A 19,740-nucleotide genomic window follows, 5' to 3' on the forward strand; every position below is an offset into this window, starting at 1 on the left:
TTGATTTTTAAACGAGAGTCAAACGCTTTGTGATTTAAGAAATTCATCGTACATTCTCGCACACAGTTCATCTTTCGTAAAAGGAAATTTGGTTTGAATGTAACGCTTTTAAAACCACCGTTTGCAATATTTTCCTGCGACTTGTTAGAAATAGGTTCGTTTCAGCAGTTGGAAGAGAGCGCCAGATAATAGGCGCTTACGCAGCTACGATGACACAGCAAGCCCATAATTACATGTAAAACATTAAAAGATCTTACATTATGTCATAAAAGAAACAAGACATCAGAGGATACTTCAAGAGCAGAGGAATCTCGTGAGCCAATCGCATAATTCAGCTTAAAATGCACATTTGTATGTCCAGATTCGTATGTAAATTTTCTTGGAGTGCATTCTGCATTATCTCATGTTTGGTTCTTTATTATGGAATAATGCCATACGTGCACTTGAAATGCAGCGAACAGTTGAAACTAGCCAATAGTGTGAAATTAAACATTTCAAATAAAGCAGAAAAGATTAATGAAAGCCAAATCTCTTTAGCGAACCGACAAAAATAACTTCATTGTTCTGCAAGGCGATTAATTCTTGACTGTCAGGAAGGTGGAAATAAAATCTAAAACTAATAACATGTTTTAGCCTTCTGTAATTATGCGAACATATTTTAATTCATTTGATAACTCCCGGGCCGCAAAAATCCGTTTGTTATCATTTAATGTGAGAGCAATAAACGAAGAGGAAGCAACAAAATCACTGAACGTAAACACAGGTCACGTGGAGACGACCTATCTCCCCACCACAACTCAGACTACTCTGGGCATCAGCGCCAGATTTACTACATTTCCGAACCGGGGCAATATCAAGTAGTGGCGCCCAGCCATATTTCTGTAACCAGAAGCGATAGGAGGTACTACCCATACGCGACTCAACTGCGCATGCGCAAGAGCCCGCCCGCAACTGCTTAAACGAGTCTAATTTAAACAGTTGTCACGTCACGCTCATCGGAAGCAATTTGTTGTTATAGAGCATTGCGTAGTCTTCCTAAAGCCATTGACACACTTTGCTGTTGGCAGACGCTTGTATGAGCACTGTGATTTGTTGTTGTATACGGCGCATTTCCTTTGCAACTTAAGTTTTACTTTCCTTTTTTTCTCTCGTTCATGTTTTGTTGCCACAGTATTACTCTGCAATACCGGGATACCAGTCAAAATCACAAAAATTTAACTGAAAACTAAAACAATGAAAAATTCCCGGAATTCTAAACAATTCCCGGGTTTTTCCCGGTTTTCTCCCGGATGAAAAAATTCCTGAGTTTTTTCTGGATCTCCCGGTTGTCCCGGGTCTATACACCATGAACAAACACTAAGACAAGAAAAACACAGAGAGACGCCAGAAACAGGTAGAAGGAATTAAAACAAGAGAGCAGATGACCATGGCTGGCTGATCATGAGAATAAAGAGGGTGAGCCAGCCACTCTGTAAGACATTAAAACCTCCTGCCCAAAAGCATGGGCATGGAGGACGCAGAGGGACAAAGGACATGCGCTAATACCTACATAGAATTATAAAACCCACTCTCACAGATAAAACGTAAAACCAAATCAGCCGATGAGGCATTGTCTGCTAAAATTAACAGTAACTAGACTGGTAACTGAAGATTACGACGCAGGGCAGCCAAAGAAGGGCAGCAGAACAGTATATGGGCCACTGTCAACCGTGCGCCACACCAGCAGTGAGGTGGGTCATCACAGCGCAGGAGGTAGTCATGTGTCACCCATGTGTGGCCAATGTAGAGCTAGCAGAGAACCACGGAGTACCAGCGAGAGGCCGGCATGGAGGACTTCCACACACTCTTAGTCTCCTTAATGGCATGCAGTTTGTTGTGCGTACTGAGACAATGACATTCGCTCTTCCAAAGCAAAAAAAACCTGGTGGCATAATAACGAACGCAGGTCAGTGACACAGGTCAGTGACAGGGATGCCAACCTGCAGAAGCGGTTTCCGTGTAGCCTGTTTGGCCAGCCTGTTGGCAAGTTCATTTCCTGGGATTCCGATGTGACCCGGGGCATAGACACCACTGAACGACTAGACCGTTCCAGGGCATAGATGGACTTCTGGACGGTCGCTACCAAAGGATGGTGAGGGTAGCACAGGTCTATAGCTTGTAAGCTGCTCAGGAAGTCAGTAAAGAGATGAAATGACTCACCAGAGCATGAACAGATGTACACAAGTGCATGAGATATGGCCACCAGCTCTGCAGTGAATACACTGCAGCCATCGGGCAAGGAATGCTGGCCTCTGTGGACGTAGGCGAAGCCAACATGACCATTAGCCATCGAGCCATCAGTGTGAACCACTTCGAAGCCCCGGAACATGGCAAGAATCGAGAGGAAGTGATGGTGGAGAGCCGCAGGGTTAACTGAGTCCACAGGGCCATGCGTAAAGTCCAGGTGAAGCTTTGGCCTAGTTTTACACCATGGAGGTGTACGTGAATGGACCTTGAGTACAGGTGGTAAAGGGAAGGACTCCAGTTCAGACAGAAGGGATCAGACGTGAACCGCAATCTTAAGCCCTAACCTGGGTCACCGCTGTGGGAAATGAACTGTCATGGTTGGGAAAACAAGACAGTAGTTCTGATGCTCAGGAGAACTACGAATGTGTGCAATGTAACTGGCAAGCAGTTGCGCACTCCTAACTTTCATTGGAGGGACACCGGACTCTACCAGCACACTGATCACTGGACTTGTCCTAAATGCTTTCTCTGCTAGTTGAACGTGACAGCGGTGCACTGGGTTGAGTAAACACAATGCTGAGGGTGCTGCCCCAACCATAAACCAGACCCCCATAGTCAGGGCGGGATCGAACAAGGGCTCCGTAGAGCTGCAGCAATGTAGAGCGATCTGCATCCCAGTTCATGTTGCTCAAGCCGTGGAGGGCGTTGAGGTGCTGCCAGCTCCTCCGCTTAAGCTGACGAAGGTGAGGAAGCCAATTCAATTGGGCACTGGAAACCAGTCCTAAGAATCAATATGTCTCCACAATAGTGAGTGGATCGTCATTAACCCGTTCGGGACATGAGGCTTGTATACGTGGCCCGATTGTCACACCAGAAGGCATCAATGATTTGCCACTACACGGCAAATATGGGAGCCGATCACTACTGTGCATCTTACCATTTTGCCAGAAAATCCCTAAGACGGTGGGGGAAAATGTTCTTCTGGTTATTCAAGGTACGATATTCACTTTTCTAATAGGCCTTGGCCTAATTAGTAAATTTTTATTTTGACAAAAGGGTAATTGTTCTGGCTAATTTCAGGTGGGGATTGTCAATGCTTACTTGCTATATGTCATCATAGCAAAGAAAAGAGGAGAGACACCAAAGAGTCATTTGCAGTTTTGGAAGAGTCTCGTCAAGGAGCTTGTGGGTAACGTCAGGGCTCGACCAACCCCACATAGGAAGAGGCCACACACTGAGCATGGTGACCTACACAGGATGGACGGCCTGTACCAAGCTATCGCAAGAATGGACACTGGAAAACAGGGTGACTGTGTCGTTTGTAGTGATTGCTCCAAGCCAGGAGGGTAAAAATTGTCCCCATTTTTTTTTGTGAAACTTGTCCGTCCAACCCTTCTCTTCATGTGCCTGAGTGCTTCAACAGGTATCACAAAGTAGCAAAGTACCGAAAGGGCTTGTAAAATATGGTTGTCATCTAAAAATTGATATGCCAAAGACGTAAAGTTTGTTTTAAGCAAACTCCATGAAATTTTGTAGTTTATTAACATACATCAAATTTTTCATCCCTCAAGATGGACTTTTTATTTTTCTTCCCACGGACGCCCCATAAGAGAGAAAATTGTATTTTATGTGTCGTTTTAAAGCTAAAATCTTAAAGAATAAGATACAACTAATTTTAATATGCCCAATTCAATGCATCGCCTCTCAACTAAAAAAAATCAAATTTTTCATTTTTTTCTATTTTAACACCACCGCCAAGTCAAAAAGTGTGCGATATGGAATAATGAAAATAGTATGCCAGTAAAGAGCATGTTTTAAGCTTCATTTACAAAAAAGTTACACCAATAAGTAAAAAACTGTAGATTTTATAAGAGACGAAAGAAACCTAAGGGATATGGAACCCACACAACGCTGCCGAATTGCTCTGCTTTGGGGAAACGTGTTCTGCCCTGAAAGGGTTAAGGTAAAGTTCTCATTCCGGATTAACGGTATGATGCTGACAGAAGTGCATGACACACGATTTCACGGCTGAAAACTGGAAACTGTGGGCTAGAGCCCAGGACTGCGCCTTGTGGATGACTCCCTGTAGGTGCTGGTCAGCAACACCAGTACTGGAGGAGCAGTACGAAATGCAGAAGTCATCTGCATACAGAGAACGCGACACAGACAGACGGCCCTACAGCTGCTGTTAGACCATAATAAAATAATAAAAATAGAGATACACTCAATACAGAGCATGGTGAGACCCCATTCTCCTGGATAGGGTGGGGGGGACTAAGGGAGGCACCAACTTGGACACAGAAAGTACGGAGCGACAGGAAATTTTGAATAAAAATCGAAAGCGGGCCATGGAGACCCCACTCATATAATGTGGCAAGGGTATAATGTCACCAGGTCGTGTCATAAGCTTTTCGAAATGAAAAAAGACGGCAAGCAGATGTTGGCGTCTGGAAAAGGCGGTTCAAATGGCAGACTCGAGGGACACAAGACTATCAGTAGTAGAGTGACTCTGGTGGAAACTGCCCTAGCATGGAGGTAGTAGACCATGTGACTCCAGGACCCAACACAACTGCCGACTCACCATATGTTCTAGCAGCTTACAAAGAACGCTGGTGAGGCTGATAGCTATCCACATCAAGGGGGGTTTTACCAGTTTTGAGCACAGGAATGATGGTGCTCTCCTGCCATTGCAATGGAAAGACGCCATTGCACCAGATCCGGTTGAATATGATGAGGAGATGTCACTTGTAGTCAGACGAGAGATCTTTAATCATCTGACTGTGGATCCGATCTGGCCCAGGAGCTGTGTCGGGGGAATGTGCAAGGGTGTTGAGGAGCTCCTACTCTGTAAATGGGGCGTTACAGGGTTTACTGTGATGTGTAGTGAACAAGAGGACTTTCCCTTCCATATGCCATTTGAGGATGCAAAAGGCTGGGGTGTATTTCTTTGACATAGAAGTTTGAGCATAGTGCTCAGCAAAGTGATCGACAATTGCGTTTGCGTTGGTAGATAACACGCCATGGACACCTGTTGGAGTCTGGTAAAAAAAAAAAACATGTCTGATCTTTGTCCAGACTTGGGATGGTGAGGTATGGCAACCAATGGTCGAGACGTACTTCTCCGAACACTCCTGTTTCCGTCGTTTTATAAGCTGACGGATACAGGCATGGAGCTGTTTAAAAGCAAATAGGTGCTCTAGGGAAGGGTGCTGCTTATGTCGCTGTAAAGCTCACCAACAGTCTTTAATTGCCTCAGTGATTTTTGGCGAATAACAAGGGACAGACTTTCACTGGGGGCACCCTAAAGAACAACGGATCGCATTTTCCGCCATAGAAACAATCGTTCTACTGACCCGCTCAACCACAATATCAATGGAACCATGTGGGGGAGACTCAATGCTGACAGCAGAGGTGAAAGCTTCCCAGTCCGCCTTGTTTAAAGCCCATCTGGGTAGACATCCGGGGGATTGGCACGGAGGGAGTGAAAGGAAGATGCGAAAGTGGTCACTATCACACAAGTCATTGTGGGCTCTCCAGTGGACAGATGGGAGAAGTCCTGGGGTGCAGAGGGATAACTCAATGGTTGAGTAATTCCCATAATCCACACTGAAATGTGTGGGGGCCCCAGTATTTAAGAGGCAGAGGTCGAGTTGAGACAGTAAAGTTTCGACATCTCTACCTCGGCCAGTAAGCACTGTGCCACCCCACAAGGGGTTATGGGCATTAAAATCTCCCTAAAGTAGGAAAGATCTAGGGAGTTCATGAAATAATGCAGCTAATACATACAGGGGTTCTGCTCCATCTGGAGGAAGATATACGTTGCAGACAGTAATGTGCTGTGTCGTCCTTATCCGGACAACCACAGCTTTAAGAAGGGTTTGAAGGGGCACAGTTTCACTACACACTGCGTTCAGGACATTGACACAAATTCCACTTGACACATGGTTATAGTTGCTATCATTCTTATAATATCCCCTATAGCATCGGGGGGCAGGGGTCTGCATTGCTGGGAACCAGGTTTCTTGCATGGCAATGCAGAGAGCAGGTGTAAAGCTTAACAGTTGCCATAGCTCAGCGAGGCGGTCGAAAAAAATGCCGCAATTCCACTGGAGGATGAGGTGATCATGAAGCTGGGAAGGCATGAGTGCTCAAGGAGGCAGTTTACCCCTCAGGGTCACCTGCTGCCACCTATTTAGTTCCTGAGGAGTCTATATACATTGTGTCTGAGAGTCTGGCAAGATCTAGGTCCTCAGCAGACACCAGAATGTCCACCTCATCCTCAGATGCAGAGCTTGTAGGTAGCAGTGGTGTGGGTGCCACTGCAATTTCCTTATTGTTGGGGGTTTTCTTTTTGGATTTCTCTCACTGCTCCTTGAGTTTCTCTGGCTGGGAGGGCTTCACTGATTCAGTCTCTGGGACTGAGGAGGATCGTGAAGCTCTAAGACAAGCTGCTTTTGAGCTCTTCAGCCCCTGGGTGCCATCTTTCCTAGTAGTAGAAACCTGGGAAGGGAGGGACCCAAGGGACCCCGTCCTAGTGAGAGGAGCCGAAGAAGGCTTACGCTTCTCCAGCCGAGAAGTGGGAACTCATGTCCCTGATGGTTGGGGGGATAGTGTTCCTGAGGTAGGTGGTGCGGGAGCAACAGGGAGGGAAGTGCCCCCCACAATCAATGGGGCAGGTGTAGTCTTACGGCTCTGGGAGCCGACTGGAATTGGCGGAACTGATGAGGCCATAACTGTTTTTGTAGTGGCGGTGTAGGATGTTATAGGCACAGGTTGTAGGTGTTTAAATTTCCTCTTATCTTCAGTGTAGGTCAGTCAGTCCAGGGTCTTGCATTCCATGATTTTTCCATTCTTTCTGGAGCATCCAGCAGTCTGGTGAGCAAGGGGAATGGTGCTCTCTGCAGTTGACACAGATGGGAGGTGGGGCACATGTAAGTACTGAGATGTGATGGACATCCACAGTCGTGACATATGATGCTGGACATACAGCAGGAAGACATATGCCCGAACTTCCAGCACTTAAAGCACTGCGTCAGGGAAGAGATATTTGGCTTGACATCACACTGGTATACCATCACCCTGACCTTCTCGGTAATGTATCACCCTTGAAGGCCAATATGAAGGCACCGGTGACTACCTGATGAAAATGAATACCTCATTGCTCTAAGTTGGTGTGCTGCTCATCATTAGACTGCAAAAGAAGATCCCTGTGAAATATAATACCTTGGATCATATTTAAGCTCTTATGGGGTGTGATGGAAACACAAACATCGCCCAGCTTGTCACAGGTGAGTAGTGCCCGTGACTGGGCAGAGGATGCTGCTTTTATGAAGACTGACCCCGTTCGCATTTTGGACAATCCCTCCATTTTCCCAAACTTTTCCTCTAAGTGCTCCACAAAAAACTGAGGCTTCATTGACATGAAGGATACCCCATCAGCTCTCATACATATGAGGTACCAGGGAGAATGAGATTCGCTGCCATCCTTAGCCTCATGTTCGTCCCATGGTGTGGCCAGGGAAAGGAATGATTTGGGGTCACATTTTTTCACACTGTAGTTAGACCTCGACCGCTTACAGACTGCTGGTGTTGCGCCACCAGCAAGAGAAGACGTAATACGCTTCATGGCGTGTCATCTGCCCTGATGTCACCTACTGCGACCGGGGGCCATCCCCACATGCGCCATCCAGCCGCAGCAAAGGCCACCTGGCAGGATGGCCATTGCTGGGACTCCCACTGCCACAGGGTGGTGGGCATCTACTCCTTGGCATACGTGAGGAGTTAACAACGCAGACATCAGTAGAGCAATCCCTGTGTAGTCAGGGGGGTTACAACCAGCAGGGTACATGGTGGTCCCACCACCATGGACTGGCAGCCATGCTGGATATGAGGTGCAAAGAAGTCTATGGTCATCATCGGTGCAGAAAACAACACTGCATAGTGGATGGAGGAAAATGCACACAGGAAGGTGCTCCCGCCCAAGAGACGAAGAATGAGCAGATTTCATTTGATGCTGAGGTGCTGTTCCAATACAGTTGGAGAGCCTGGCAATGCTGTTCAAGTTTAGAGGGAATACCAAGTGCCGAGGCATGAATGGGAAATTGGATTAAGGAGGGAGGCATGCTAGGGTAGTCCGTGCAGTTGTGCAAAGACACTGTACCAGGGTGATGTAAGGGTTAGTGCATCTGCCTAGTGAGCAGTTCAGATATTTTCTGCAAAGCAATAACTGCCAACTTTGGAGACACAGAAATCAGTAAATTACTATGTTTCGCATATATTAATTTGCACTAGTGGGATAATATTTTGAAAAAAATTCTCACTTCGGCAAAATATAATCATTTCACAAAAGAAAGAAATTAAAATTAAGTGTAGGATTAACTTGCATATGTCATTTAGCAATCTATTCTGACAGTTAGGAATATTAGCAATATTCATTCAGTATATTTGTCCACTGTTGTAATTTATTACCAATACAACTGAATTTGAGATTCATAATGCCATTTGTCAAACACAACACAGAAGTAATCACTCTGTAATGAGGGGGATGAATAAGCATCATTTGCAAAGTGTATCTTTTATTTATAATGACGAAAGAAACACAATCCTGGAGTCCAAAACTCAAAATCTTCGTTAAACTTCCTCAGTGTCTGCACTTTGTTCTGATATTAGTGGTACATACTGTTATTATTACTACTTTTCAAATTAATGTCCGAGTAACGAGAACTCTGTTAAATCATGTTAATGTGAATGTCATCAAATTCCAAAGAACACGTCAGTTCATATAGTAAAATAATTATTATGAAATATTGGTTGTGGAGACCGAAAATGATTGAATTCAGTTTACTGGGAGAATACTAGGAAAATGCAGCTCATCTATAAAGGAGATCATTAACAGCATAATTTTACAACTCATTTTCTAGTACTGCTCGAATGTTTGGGATCCCCACTAGGTCATGTTAAAGGAACACACAGTAGTATTTCAGAAATGTGCTGCTAGTTCTGTCACCTGTATGTTCAATCAACTTACAAGGGTTATAGAATTGCTCCGTGAACTCAAATAGGAATTGCTAGAGTTAAGGTGATGTTCTTTTCATGAGATACTATTGTGAATGTTTAGAGAACCAGTATTTGTGACAGACTGCAGAATAATTCTATTGCCAACAACAAATATCTTGGGTAAACGAGATGAGAAACACTCACACAGAAGCATACAGAAAGCCGTTTTTTCCCCTTGTTCTATTTGTGAGTGGGGAACGCATTAAAACAGAGCACAAATATACTACTGTAGTTGTAACTGGTGTAGGGCGAATGACTTGGGTTCCTTATTATTTCACATGCACCTGTGATCAAACAGCTCTAACAATAATGTGTGCAGGAGCAATGTGGGGACACTAGACATTTTCGAATGCAGTGCCCTATTTTATTAAACTGTGTTCTGATTCACTGTATTACAAAAATAGATGAAACAGTTCTGGTTCATTGCATATCCTACCTATGACACTTTCTTGGAATAGAAAGCTTACTGTCCACATTGGCACTGGTTACTTGGTATGAAGCATAAGTGCAATGGATGTTATATGGTGGGTAAGTATTTGACTAGAGCTTGCTTCCTCCAGCCTACTATTATGGACCCAGATGATGTTCACAAACAATAGCTGAATTCTGAGTAGAATCCGTGTGCAATTCTTGTTAACATATCAGAGAGAAAATCAACCCCATCAAGTACTATAGTTAAGTCGGCATAAGTTAATCCCTGGCAGCCGCAGTGGGCTACGCGTGGCAGCTTCGTGGGCCTACATTAACCAATGGCATAACACGATTTTGTAAATGTCTTCTGGAAGTGCCTCAGCTTTGCCACAGTTCTCTAAATGGCTTCTGTTACCAACTCCTGCCATCAGTGCTTCACAGTTAAAAGCTGGCAACAGCACTGCAAGCTGTGAGGGATCTTCTTATACCATCAAGACTACAGATAACAGTTATTAGAATAAGGGTGGAGTAGTGCAAATGTAAAATCTGTAACAACAAATCAATTAATAATTATCAATTGTGAGAATAGAATTGTCATAAAACTACAAATCAAAAATGGTAAAGAATGAAAGCTTGATGTGGTGTCAAGTGGTGATACATATCAGTAATTATTATTACAATACAGCATTTACCTTTTATTACATTATGTTAATGCATTTGTCTTAATAATGATTAGGTACTAGTTTCGTTCAAATTTTGGACATCTTCGGGTCCAATGTAGTTGCAGACCGACCTGTCAATTTTATGGTGCTGTGTGAAGTGACTTGCATAAGCTATGCACCACACAAAGAACTGATTGGTTGCTCTGCAACTACACCTGATCTGAAGATGTTCAAAATCTAAAATGAAACTGGTAATCATTATTAAGCCAAATGTGACAATAGGCTGCAATAAAACAAAAATATTAGAATAATAAAGAACAACTTACTTTCTGGCATTTGAAGGTAAGAAATTTTGGTGCAAACAAATGACTACAATGGGGAAAGATAAGCGAGAAGAATTAAGAAAATCTACTGTAGAACACTAATTGATAAAGAAGGTTTAAAACAATTCCACTGAAAATGTAAATATAGAAATAACAGATCAAATCTACGGAAGGGGAAAAATATAACTAAAAGAAGAAATAAGGGATACACAACTAGACACAGCAGATTAATGTTTTACAACAGTATTAATGATAAACCTTGTGATGTGGAATGTGTTAATTTAAAAAAAAAATATTCCAAAGCAATTTAAAAAATCTGTGTGGCAATATGCTAGCCAATAAGATGTTCATAATGGACTAAGAAGTTAGGTTCAATACGAAGAATGAAAATAAAGGCAACAAGTCTAACGATACACCACAATCATTAATGTGACTCCATTCATTCTGCATGTTTAAATACGAATTAACAAGCTTATATTACTTGCGTAAGAAACAAATTTTTCTGGTTTAGGGTATCTAAATGTTGTTCCTTGACATAAAAAAATAAACTGAGCGATAAAACAACTTCAGCGTTGAAACAGACCGCGTGAACGTTGTGGTGGAGTATACAATATATCATGAACAGCAAATAAAACTTATCTACACTTACTCTTTCTCCCATGGTTTCGCAGCAAGTATGTCTTGTTGTTGCTTACGATCATATCTGTATATTTCATCCACTGAGCTAATTGTTTCTATGTTATTCGACATTTCCCATGTCTTCTGAGCGATTGCCGACTGTGTTTCGGACGACGATCCACTTGCCATGATAAATTCTAAAAATTGAGATTAAACGGAACGTTCCACAACCTACCGTTTTCGATAGTAACGTATGTCTCGTTTCACCTGGAAATCACTGTTCCTTAACAAATAATATTTATTTCCAACATACCTAACCACAAAGCTACTCCTCACCAGTATCGCACCTCAACTGTTGACAATACAACAGCGCAATTCTAAGAATTCCCGCCAGGGTTGACAGTAGCACCATGGCTTCGGATCGGGAGTCAGTATAGCAGCGTTCATCCGAAGTTCAACATCACGCGAGTGGTTGTTGACAATGAAGTCCCCGTTTTCGTTCAGTATTCTTCAAAAATTTTCCAATTTATTGCAGAGAGCTGAGAGCTGCCGCATCAATTCTTATCCCGGCTACTCATTAAGTACTCGCAATTCAAACAATATTACTCTTCAGTATTGCGGACTTCGGTTGTTTCACTCCACAAGAAAAGCGCCAAATTTAAGAAATGAAACTCATATGGCCAGATCAGCTGCTCGCAATAACATCCCAGTTTCGATATTCTCGCGATATTTTAAAAACTTACAGACTGTTCCAGGAATAAACTCGAAATTATTTAGTAATTCGTCATGCTTGCTAATCGTGGACAAGTCGGTGTCAGCGCCTTTGACCAAACGCCAGGCTCAAGATTTAATACTTCGACTAACCGGAGAAGAAAGGAACGCACTTCTCTGCGCACTGCAGGAATTTCAGTCGGAGAAAATGAAAGCCGAATATGAAGGTACGTAAATGCAAAGGAACTGCATTTCGCTTGTTGCTGAACTTTATGGCAAATATTTCAATAATTAGTTTTCAGATAACGACAGTAGTTTGAATAATTTGACTTTTAGCGCTACTGCAACCATAGAGGCATTGTTTTACTTTCTTTGCTTCGTATAACATTCTAAAATACCTGTAATTCTCATATTAATTTTCAGGTCGTGCCCTGCAGATAACAGGATAATTTCAATGTTTTTCGCTTTTTTGAAACTTCCTTGTTCCTTCATTATTTTCCTGCTTCCAGAAACCTGTTTCTTTACGTATATTGTTCATTAATTTCAGATCCATAACAACTACTAACTTGTTCCAGTTCGCATAGAATGCTAGTGACGAGCAAGTGTTTGAATTATAAACAAAGTTATACGAGTCTTCTTTCGCAACTAGTTTCACGATGTGTACAGAGTACAGTACGTGATTACAGTTATTATTTACCGTCAGGTCGAAAACAATGCTAGAATAATATGCCAGCAGTGATTTATTAGACAGCTAACGAGATTCAAAATGTGTGTCCTATCGTGAGCGAACTTGGCACATTATGACTTATTTGTCACGGGTACTAAATCGGCCTAGTCTGCGCACGTATTACAGTTGTTTTGGGAACAATTGAGAAAAGATTTATTAGAGATGTGCATTTAAACGATACTTTTTCAAACCAGTGAATAATCAATTGTTATTTTACTTGGGATAAGAATATTTCCTTAACAATAATGTTTTAAGATGAAGTCTAGCTTTTGATATCGGTATCACAGTCGCCCATTGACGCAACTAGGCCAGTGATTGTCGGAAGATGCGGTCTGACGAGCGAAGCCGGTGCTAAGACTCAAATTGTGCGCGACCTGTGCCTGTTTGGTCTGAATATTCGTACGTTGTCGGAAGATGCGGTCTGACGAGCGAAGCCGGTGCTAAGAATCAAATTGTGCGCGACCTGTGCCTGTTTGATCTGAATATTCGTACGACGGTCATTGTGGCAACGGAAACTTGGTGTCCTTAGACAACTTCTCGCGATAACAAATTCGGTACCACTTTCAAGTCACGAATTCGAAATTCGACTTCAGCTTTGTATAATTAGTTTTGTGTGTATCAGATAGTACTGTGATTGCGAATATTCAGCTATCTGTTTGGTACTTTTCATTCGCTTGATATAGTTGGCTGTTCGAGTAACCCATAATTGGGATCCAGCCAATGACCAGGCGAAATGACAGTGGGACAGAGGGAGTCCCAGATCCCACAGTTGCCTTACAATCTTGGAACCGAAAGTCTTGGTCAGAACTAGGGGATGGGGAATATTTTTAATTTAATTCAGGGGCGATATGCCCCACACAAAAATATATGAAAGTCTAGTATATGTGCAGGTATAATTGTTTACATGTATGAAGTGTAGATGATATGCTCGACGTGTGAAGTGTATCTGATTGTTGAACATGCATGTCACTATGATCCATTCAGCCGGAATGCAGGCGGAAGATATCTGTAATAATCGGACACTGTAATAATGGGACACTCAGATGTTTAGGACGGGTGGTAGGGACAGAGCATCGAGTGACATTATACTGAGTGCACTATCCGAAAATTACCTCGAGCAATTAAACAGAGAACCGACTCGTGGAGATAACATCTTGGACCTACTGATAACAAACAGACCCGAACTTTTCGACTCTGTAAGTGCAGAACAGGGAATCAGTGATCATAAGGCCGTTGCAGCATCCCTGAATATGGAAGTTAATAGGAATATAAAAAAAGGGAGGAAGGTTTATCTGTTTAGCAAGAGTAATAGAAGGCAGATTTCAGACTACCTAACAGATCAAAACGAAAATTTCTGTTCCGACACTGACAATGTTGAGTGTTTATGGAAAAAGTTCAAGGCAACCGTTAAATGCGTTTTAGACAGGTACGTGCCGAGCAAAACTGTGAGGGACGGGAAAAACCCACCGTGGTACAACAACAAAGTTAGGAAACTACTGCGAAAGCAAAGAGAGCTTCACTCCAAGTTTAAACGCAGCCAAAACCTCTCAGACAAACAGAAGCTAAACGATGTCAAAGTTAGCGTAAGGAGGGCTATGCGTGAAGCGTTCAGTGAATTCGAAAGTAAAATACTAGGTACCGACTTGACAGAAAATCCTAGGAAGTTCTGGTCTTACGTTAAATCAGTAAGTGGCTCGAAACATCATGTCCAGACACTCTGGGATGATGATGGCATTGAAACAGAGGATGACAAGCGTAAAGCTGAAATACTAAACACCTTTTTCCAAAGCTGTTTCACAGAGGAAGACCGCACTGCAGTTCCTTCTCTAAATCCTCGCACCAACGAAAAAATGGCTGACATTGAAATAAGTGTCCAAGGAATAGAAAAGCAACTGGAATCACTCAACAGAGGAAAGTCCACTGGACCTGACGGGATACCAATTCGATTCTACACAGAGTACGCGAAAGAACTTGCCCCCCTTCTAACAGCCGTGTACCGCAAGTCTCTAGAGGAATGGAAGGTTCCAAATGATTGGAAAAGAGCACAGGTAGTCCCAGTCTTCAAGAAGGGTCGTCGAGCAGATGCGCAAAACTATAGACCTATCTCTCTGACGTCGATCTGTTGTAGAATTTTAGAACATGTCTTTTGCTCGAGTATCATGTCGTTTTTGGAAACTCAGAATCTACTATGTAGGAATCAACATGGATTCCGGAAACAGCGATCGTGTGAAACCCAACTCGCATTATTTGTTCATGAAACCCAGAAAATATTAGATACAGGCTCCCAGGTAGATGCCATTTTCCTTGACTTCCGGAAGGCGTTCGATACAGTTCCGCACTGTCGTCTGATAAACAAAGTAAGAGCCTACGGAATATCAGACCAGCTGTGTGGCTGGATTGAAGAGTTTTTAGCAAACAGAACACAGCATGTTGTTCTCAATGGAGAGACATCTACAGACGTTAAAGTAACCTCTGGCGTGCCACAGGGGAGTGTTATGGGACCATTGCTTTTCACAATATATATAAATGACCTAGTAGATAGTGTCGGAAGTTCCATGCGGCTTTTCGCGGATGATGCTGTAGTATACAGAGAAGTTGCAGCATTAGAAAATTGTAGCGAAATGCAGGAAGATCTGCAGCGGATAGGCACTTGGTGCAGGGAGTGGCAACTGACCCTTAACATAGACAAATGTAATGTATTGCGAATACATAGAAAGAAGGATCCTTTATTGTATGATTATATGATAGCGGAACAAACACTGGTAGCAGTTACTTCTGTAAAATATCTGGGAGTATGCGTGCGGAACGATTTGAAGTGGAATGATCATATAAAATTAATTGTTGGTAAGGCGGGTACCAGGTTGAGATTCATTGGGAGAGTCCTTAGAAAATGTAGTCCATCAACAAAGGAGGTGGCTTACAAAACACTCGTTCGACCTATACTTGAGTATTGCTCATCAGTGTGGGATCCGTACCAGATCTGGTTGACGGAGGAGATAGAGAAGATCCAAAGAAGAGCGGCGCGTTTCGTCACAGGGTTATTTGGTAACCGTGATAGCGTTACGGAGATGTTTAACAAACTCAAGTGGCAGACTCTGCAAGAGAGGCGCTCTGCATCGCGGTGTAGCTTGCTCGCCAGGTTTCGAGAGGGTGCGTTTCTGGATGAGGTATCGAATATATTGCTTCCCCCTACTTATACCTCCCGAGGAGATCACGAATGTAAAATTAGAGAGATTAGAGCGCGCACAGAGGCTTTCAGACAGTCGTTCTTCCCGCGAACCATACGCGACTGGAACAGGAAAGGGAGATAATGACAGTGGCACGTAAAGTGCCCTCCGCCACACACCGTTGGGTGGCTTGCGGAGTATAAATGTAGATGTAGTAGATGTAGATGAAAAAAGGTTTACGATATGTCGACAAACAATTAGTTATACTTGCATTTTTTCTGCAGCGTTGGGCTCATAACTTTCATATTTAGTTGCCTCGTCCAATGGCGGCTCTTAAGTCTTCATATTGAACAGTCATGCTTTTGTTTCTTCAGCGCTGATCGGTTACTCTCATTTCGGTTACTCTCATTCCAATTATCCAGGTCAGGGACTCGTATTGTTAGCCAAACAACAGATTGTAATAATACTTGGAAAGTGTATTTTTTGTGCAAACTACGCTTTTTAAACCGAATGACAGCTGTTGAAATTAACAAACTAAAAGTAGGCTAAATTAGAATGTCAATGGTGTATGTTGCAGGATTCTAGTGGGAGTCGTTTACGAGATATCGTATTTTGAAAAGTTCGCACACCGACAATTGTACAATACCTGTTGTTGCATACACTAAGGAACAACAGAAGTGCATACACTAGTTATGTGGATTCTTACCAGTAACGAGACAATTGACCGCCACAGGTTGTGTTCAAAATGACCACCGGCAGCGGCAATACACGCTTCCAGTCTGTTATGGAACGACTGCTGCACACTCGCTAGCATTTCAGCGAGGTTGTCCGAGCAGGCTACAATAATTTGTCGTTGCATATTATCGCGTGTAGTTGATATCTTCTTGTAGACGGCGTCTTTCAGCTTTCCCCGCAGAATAAAAAGCGAGCATTCATGTGTTCTGTCTATGAAAAAAGGGCCTGTGGGCTGCTGGTTCACTATCGCACTCCACGCGGTTGGACACCTTAGATGCTGACTTTCCACCTGACGAAGCTAACGGTGATTGTCAACAGATAGAGTAGTAGATGTTGTGTGACTAGGGCCTCCCGTCGGGTAGACCGTTCGCCGGGTCTTTCGATTTGACATCACTTCGGCGACTTGCATGTCGATGGGGATGAAATGATGATGATCAGGACAACACAACACCCGGTCTTTGAGCAGAGAAAATCTCCGACCCAGTCGGGAATCGAACACGGGCCCTTAGGATTGACATTATGTCGCGCTGACCACTCAGCTACAATGTCAACAGATCAGTAGAGCATGTTTGGGCTGCTTACCTGGCCGTGATTGGTAAATGTGGCCTCATCACTCAACAAGATACATGATACATCTGGAGTATCCTGTCTTAATGCCCATGTACAGAAGTTAACACAATTTTCATAATCGTTTCCATGTTCTCTTGAAGGAGAGATATGTGATAGGAATGAAACCTGTGTCGATGGAGAATGCATAGAACGGGTGCCTGTCTCACACCACATCCTCGGGTGATTGCGTGGGAGCTAACGCGCGGATCAGCTGCAAGAGCATTAATGTCGCCCTCTTCCTTCATCACTTGTTTCCTTCTGATACGTTGTCTAGGAGTTATACGACGACTTTCATGTATCTGGCTGAAGAGGTGGTTGATAAATATTGCAAGATGGTTGACGTCTGTTGCCGGTTACACCGTGCAGGAACGAACTGCATTCTTCCTACACTCTCGACACACCATGAGCATACTGGCTGTTTCTACATTGGTAAATCCCATCGTCCACTCTCGACCTACTGCTTGGACTGTTACATACTGGCTGACTAGCAAGTCGCAGTGCACTCAAGGAACACACAAGCAAACTGTAAGCAAACATAACAACATCATACCTATCAACTACGCGGGCTGAATGGTACAAACGAGTGTCGATGTGGGCACTGTGTACAATACGATGTCTCGTAAACGACTCGCACTAGACTCCTGCAACAGACACCACTGATATTCTATTTTACCATACTTTTAGTTTGTTAATTTCAATAGGAATTATTCCATTTTAAAAAGTATGTTTGCCACTTTCTAAATATTATGGCAATCTGTTTATTGCCTTAAAATATGAGCCCCTGACTATTAATCCATTTTGTAAAAACTGCACGTCTATAGCTCATTTCATATCTGCAATATCTGCGGTGCAAGTTTTACATGATTCACCCTGTACATTACGTCTTCTCTCCAGCATACAGATTAATCTTGAGAGAGGTTGTTTCATACGTCACCTTGAAATTAAGCCAAAAGCGATGCAGACTGCGTGCTGTACTGAAGTGGAATGATTTCTTGTCTCACGGTGTACATTTATTCACAATCAGGTTTTGAGTGGGAAGCGGAATTGCACACGTAAATTTCTTTCCGATATGTATCCACATTGACGTCTGCTTACTCAAACTGTAATCTCAGGTGACATATGCAGAATGTATGATAACTAATAGCGTAAACTGACACAGGTGAAAAAATATGATAATAGAAGCAAAACCGTTCCAATAAATATAAGTCCGCAGACGAATCGTTCATGAGATAATTTACAATGTGTGGTTACAAGCTACTGACTTCTCCCCGACTTAAATCCCACTGAGCATGTGTGGGATGCGGCGGGAAGATGTATTGCAGCACGTCCACTTGAGCCAACGAGCCTCCAGTAATTGTCGACCGTGCTGGTGGAGGAATGGAACGCTCTACTACAAGAACTCCTTACCAACCTGCCAACATAGGAGCACGTTGCAGACCCTCCAGCAGAGCATAAATTGTTGTCCATGGTGATTACACATCGTATTAAGAACCTTGTACCGCCGTTTGTGATGTCCAGGGGAACATCTTAAATGGCAGTGACTTCAGTACAATTATTGTCTTTGAATAAAAATTTCATTTCTGTTCTTCTCATTGCTTATGATGGGCGTTTGAAAAGTCTGGTTCAAATGGATCTGAGCACTATGGGACTTAACTTCTAAGGTCATCAGTCCCCTAGAACTTAGAACTACTTAAACCTAAGGACACTACACACATCCATGCCCGAGGCAGGATTCGAACCTGCGACCGTAGCGGTCCTGTGGTTCCAGACTGTAGCGCCTAGAATCGCATGGCCAACCCGGCCGGCTGAAAAGTCTGTGCAAAAATAAAAACTACTTACGTGTTTGGGGTAAACCCTTTTTATTTTTAGACATAGTTTTCTTTTAGACTTACGCAGTTCATCCAACGCTGTTCTAATTGGTTGATCCCTTCCGAATAATAGGAGCTGTCCAAGTTTGCAAAATAGCTATTAGTTGCTGCAACCACCTCCTCGTTTGAATAAAATCTTTGTCCCGCCAGCCATTTCTTCAAATTGGGGAACAAATAGTAGTCCGAGGGAGCCAAGCTGGAGAAATGGGGAGATGTGAAACGAGTTGGAATCCGATTTCCATTAATTTTGCGACCACGACTACTGAGGTGTGTGCTGGTGCATTGTCGTGATGGGAAAGGACTTTTTTGCGGTCCAATCGCCGGCGCTTTTCTTGCAGCTCAGTTTTCAAACGGTCCAATAACGATGAATAATATGCACCTGTAATAGTTTTACCCTTTTCCAGATAGTCGATGAGGATTATCCCTTGCGAATCCCAAAAGACAGTCGCCATAACTTTTCCGGCCGAAGGAATGGTCTTCGCCTTTTTAGGTGCAGATTCTCCCTTGGTAACCCATTGTTTAAATTGTTGCTTGGTGTCAGGAGTGCAGTAATGTATCCATGTTTCATCCATGGTGACGAAACGACGGTTATAGTCCTGCTGATTCTTCCTGAACAGCTACAAACAA

The 19,740-nt window shown here is 43.2% G+C and overlaps 2 protein-coding genes across 4 annotated transcripts in view; one reads left to right on the forward strand and one right to left on the reverse strand.

Moving 5' to 3' along the window:
- LOC126176306 (COP9 signalosome complex subunit 5) overlaps positions 1 to 11,662 on the reverse strand; it is a 37,360-nt gene extending 25,698 nt beyond the window's left edge. The window contains exon 1 of the mRNA XM_049923460.1: positions 11,328 to 11,662. Within this exon, the coding sequence (XP_049779417.1) occupies positions 11,328 to 11,485 (158 nt within the window). The 5' untranslated portion in view covers positions 11,486 to 11,662. The remainder of the gene's footprint in view (positions 1 to 11,327) is intronic.
- Positions 11,663 to 11,710: 48 nt separating this feature from the next.
- The window catches only part of LOC126176316 (transmembrane protein 65), a 566,608-nt gene continuing 558,578 nt past the window's right edge, over positions 11,711 to 19,740 (forward strand). For all 3 annotated transcript variants that reach the window (XM_049923470.1, XM_049923477.1, XM_049923485.1), the window contains exon 1: positions 11,711 to 12,234. In XM_049923470.1, coding sequence (XP_049779427.1) covers positions 11,778 to 12,234 — 457 coding nt within the window. In that variant the 5' untranslated portion in view covers positions 11,711 to 11,777. The remainder of the gene's footprint in view (positions 12,235 to 19,740) is intronic.

Source organism: Schistocerca cancellata, chromosome 1 (genome assembly GCF_023864275.1).
Source record: "Schistocerca cancellata isolate TAMUIC-IGC-003103 chromosome 1, iqSchCanc2.1, whole genome shotgun sequence".
NCBI lineage: Eukaryota > Metazoa > Arthropoda > Insecta > Orthoptera > Acrididae > Schistocerca > Schistocerca cancellata.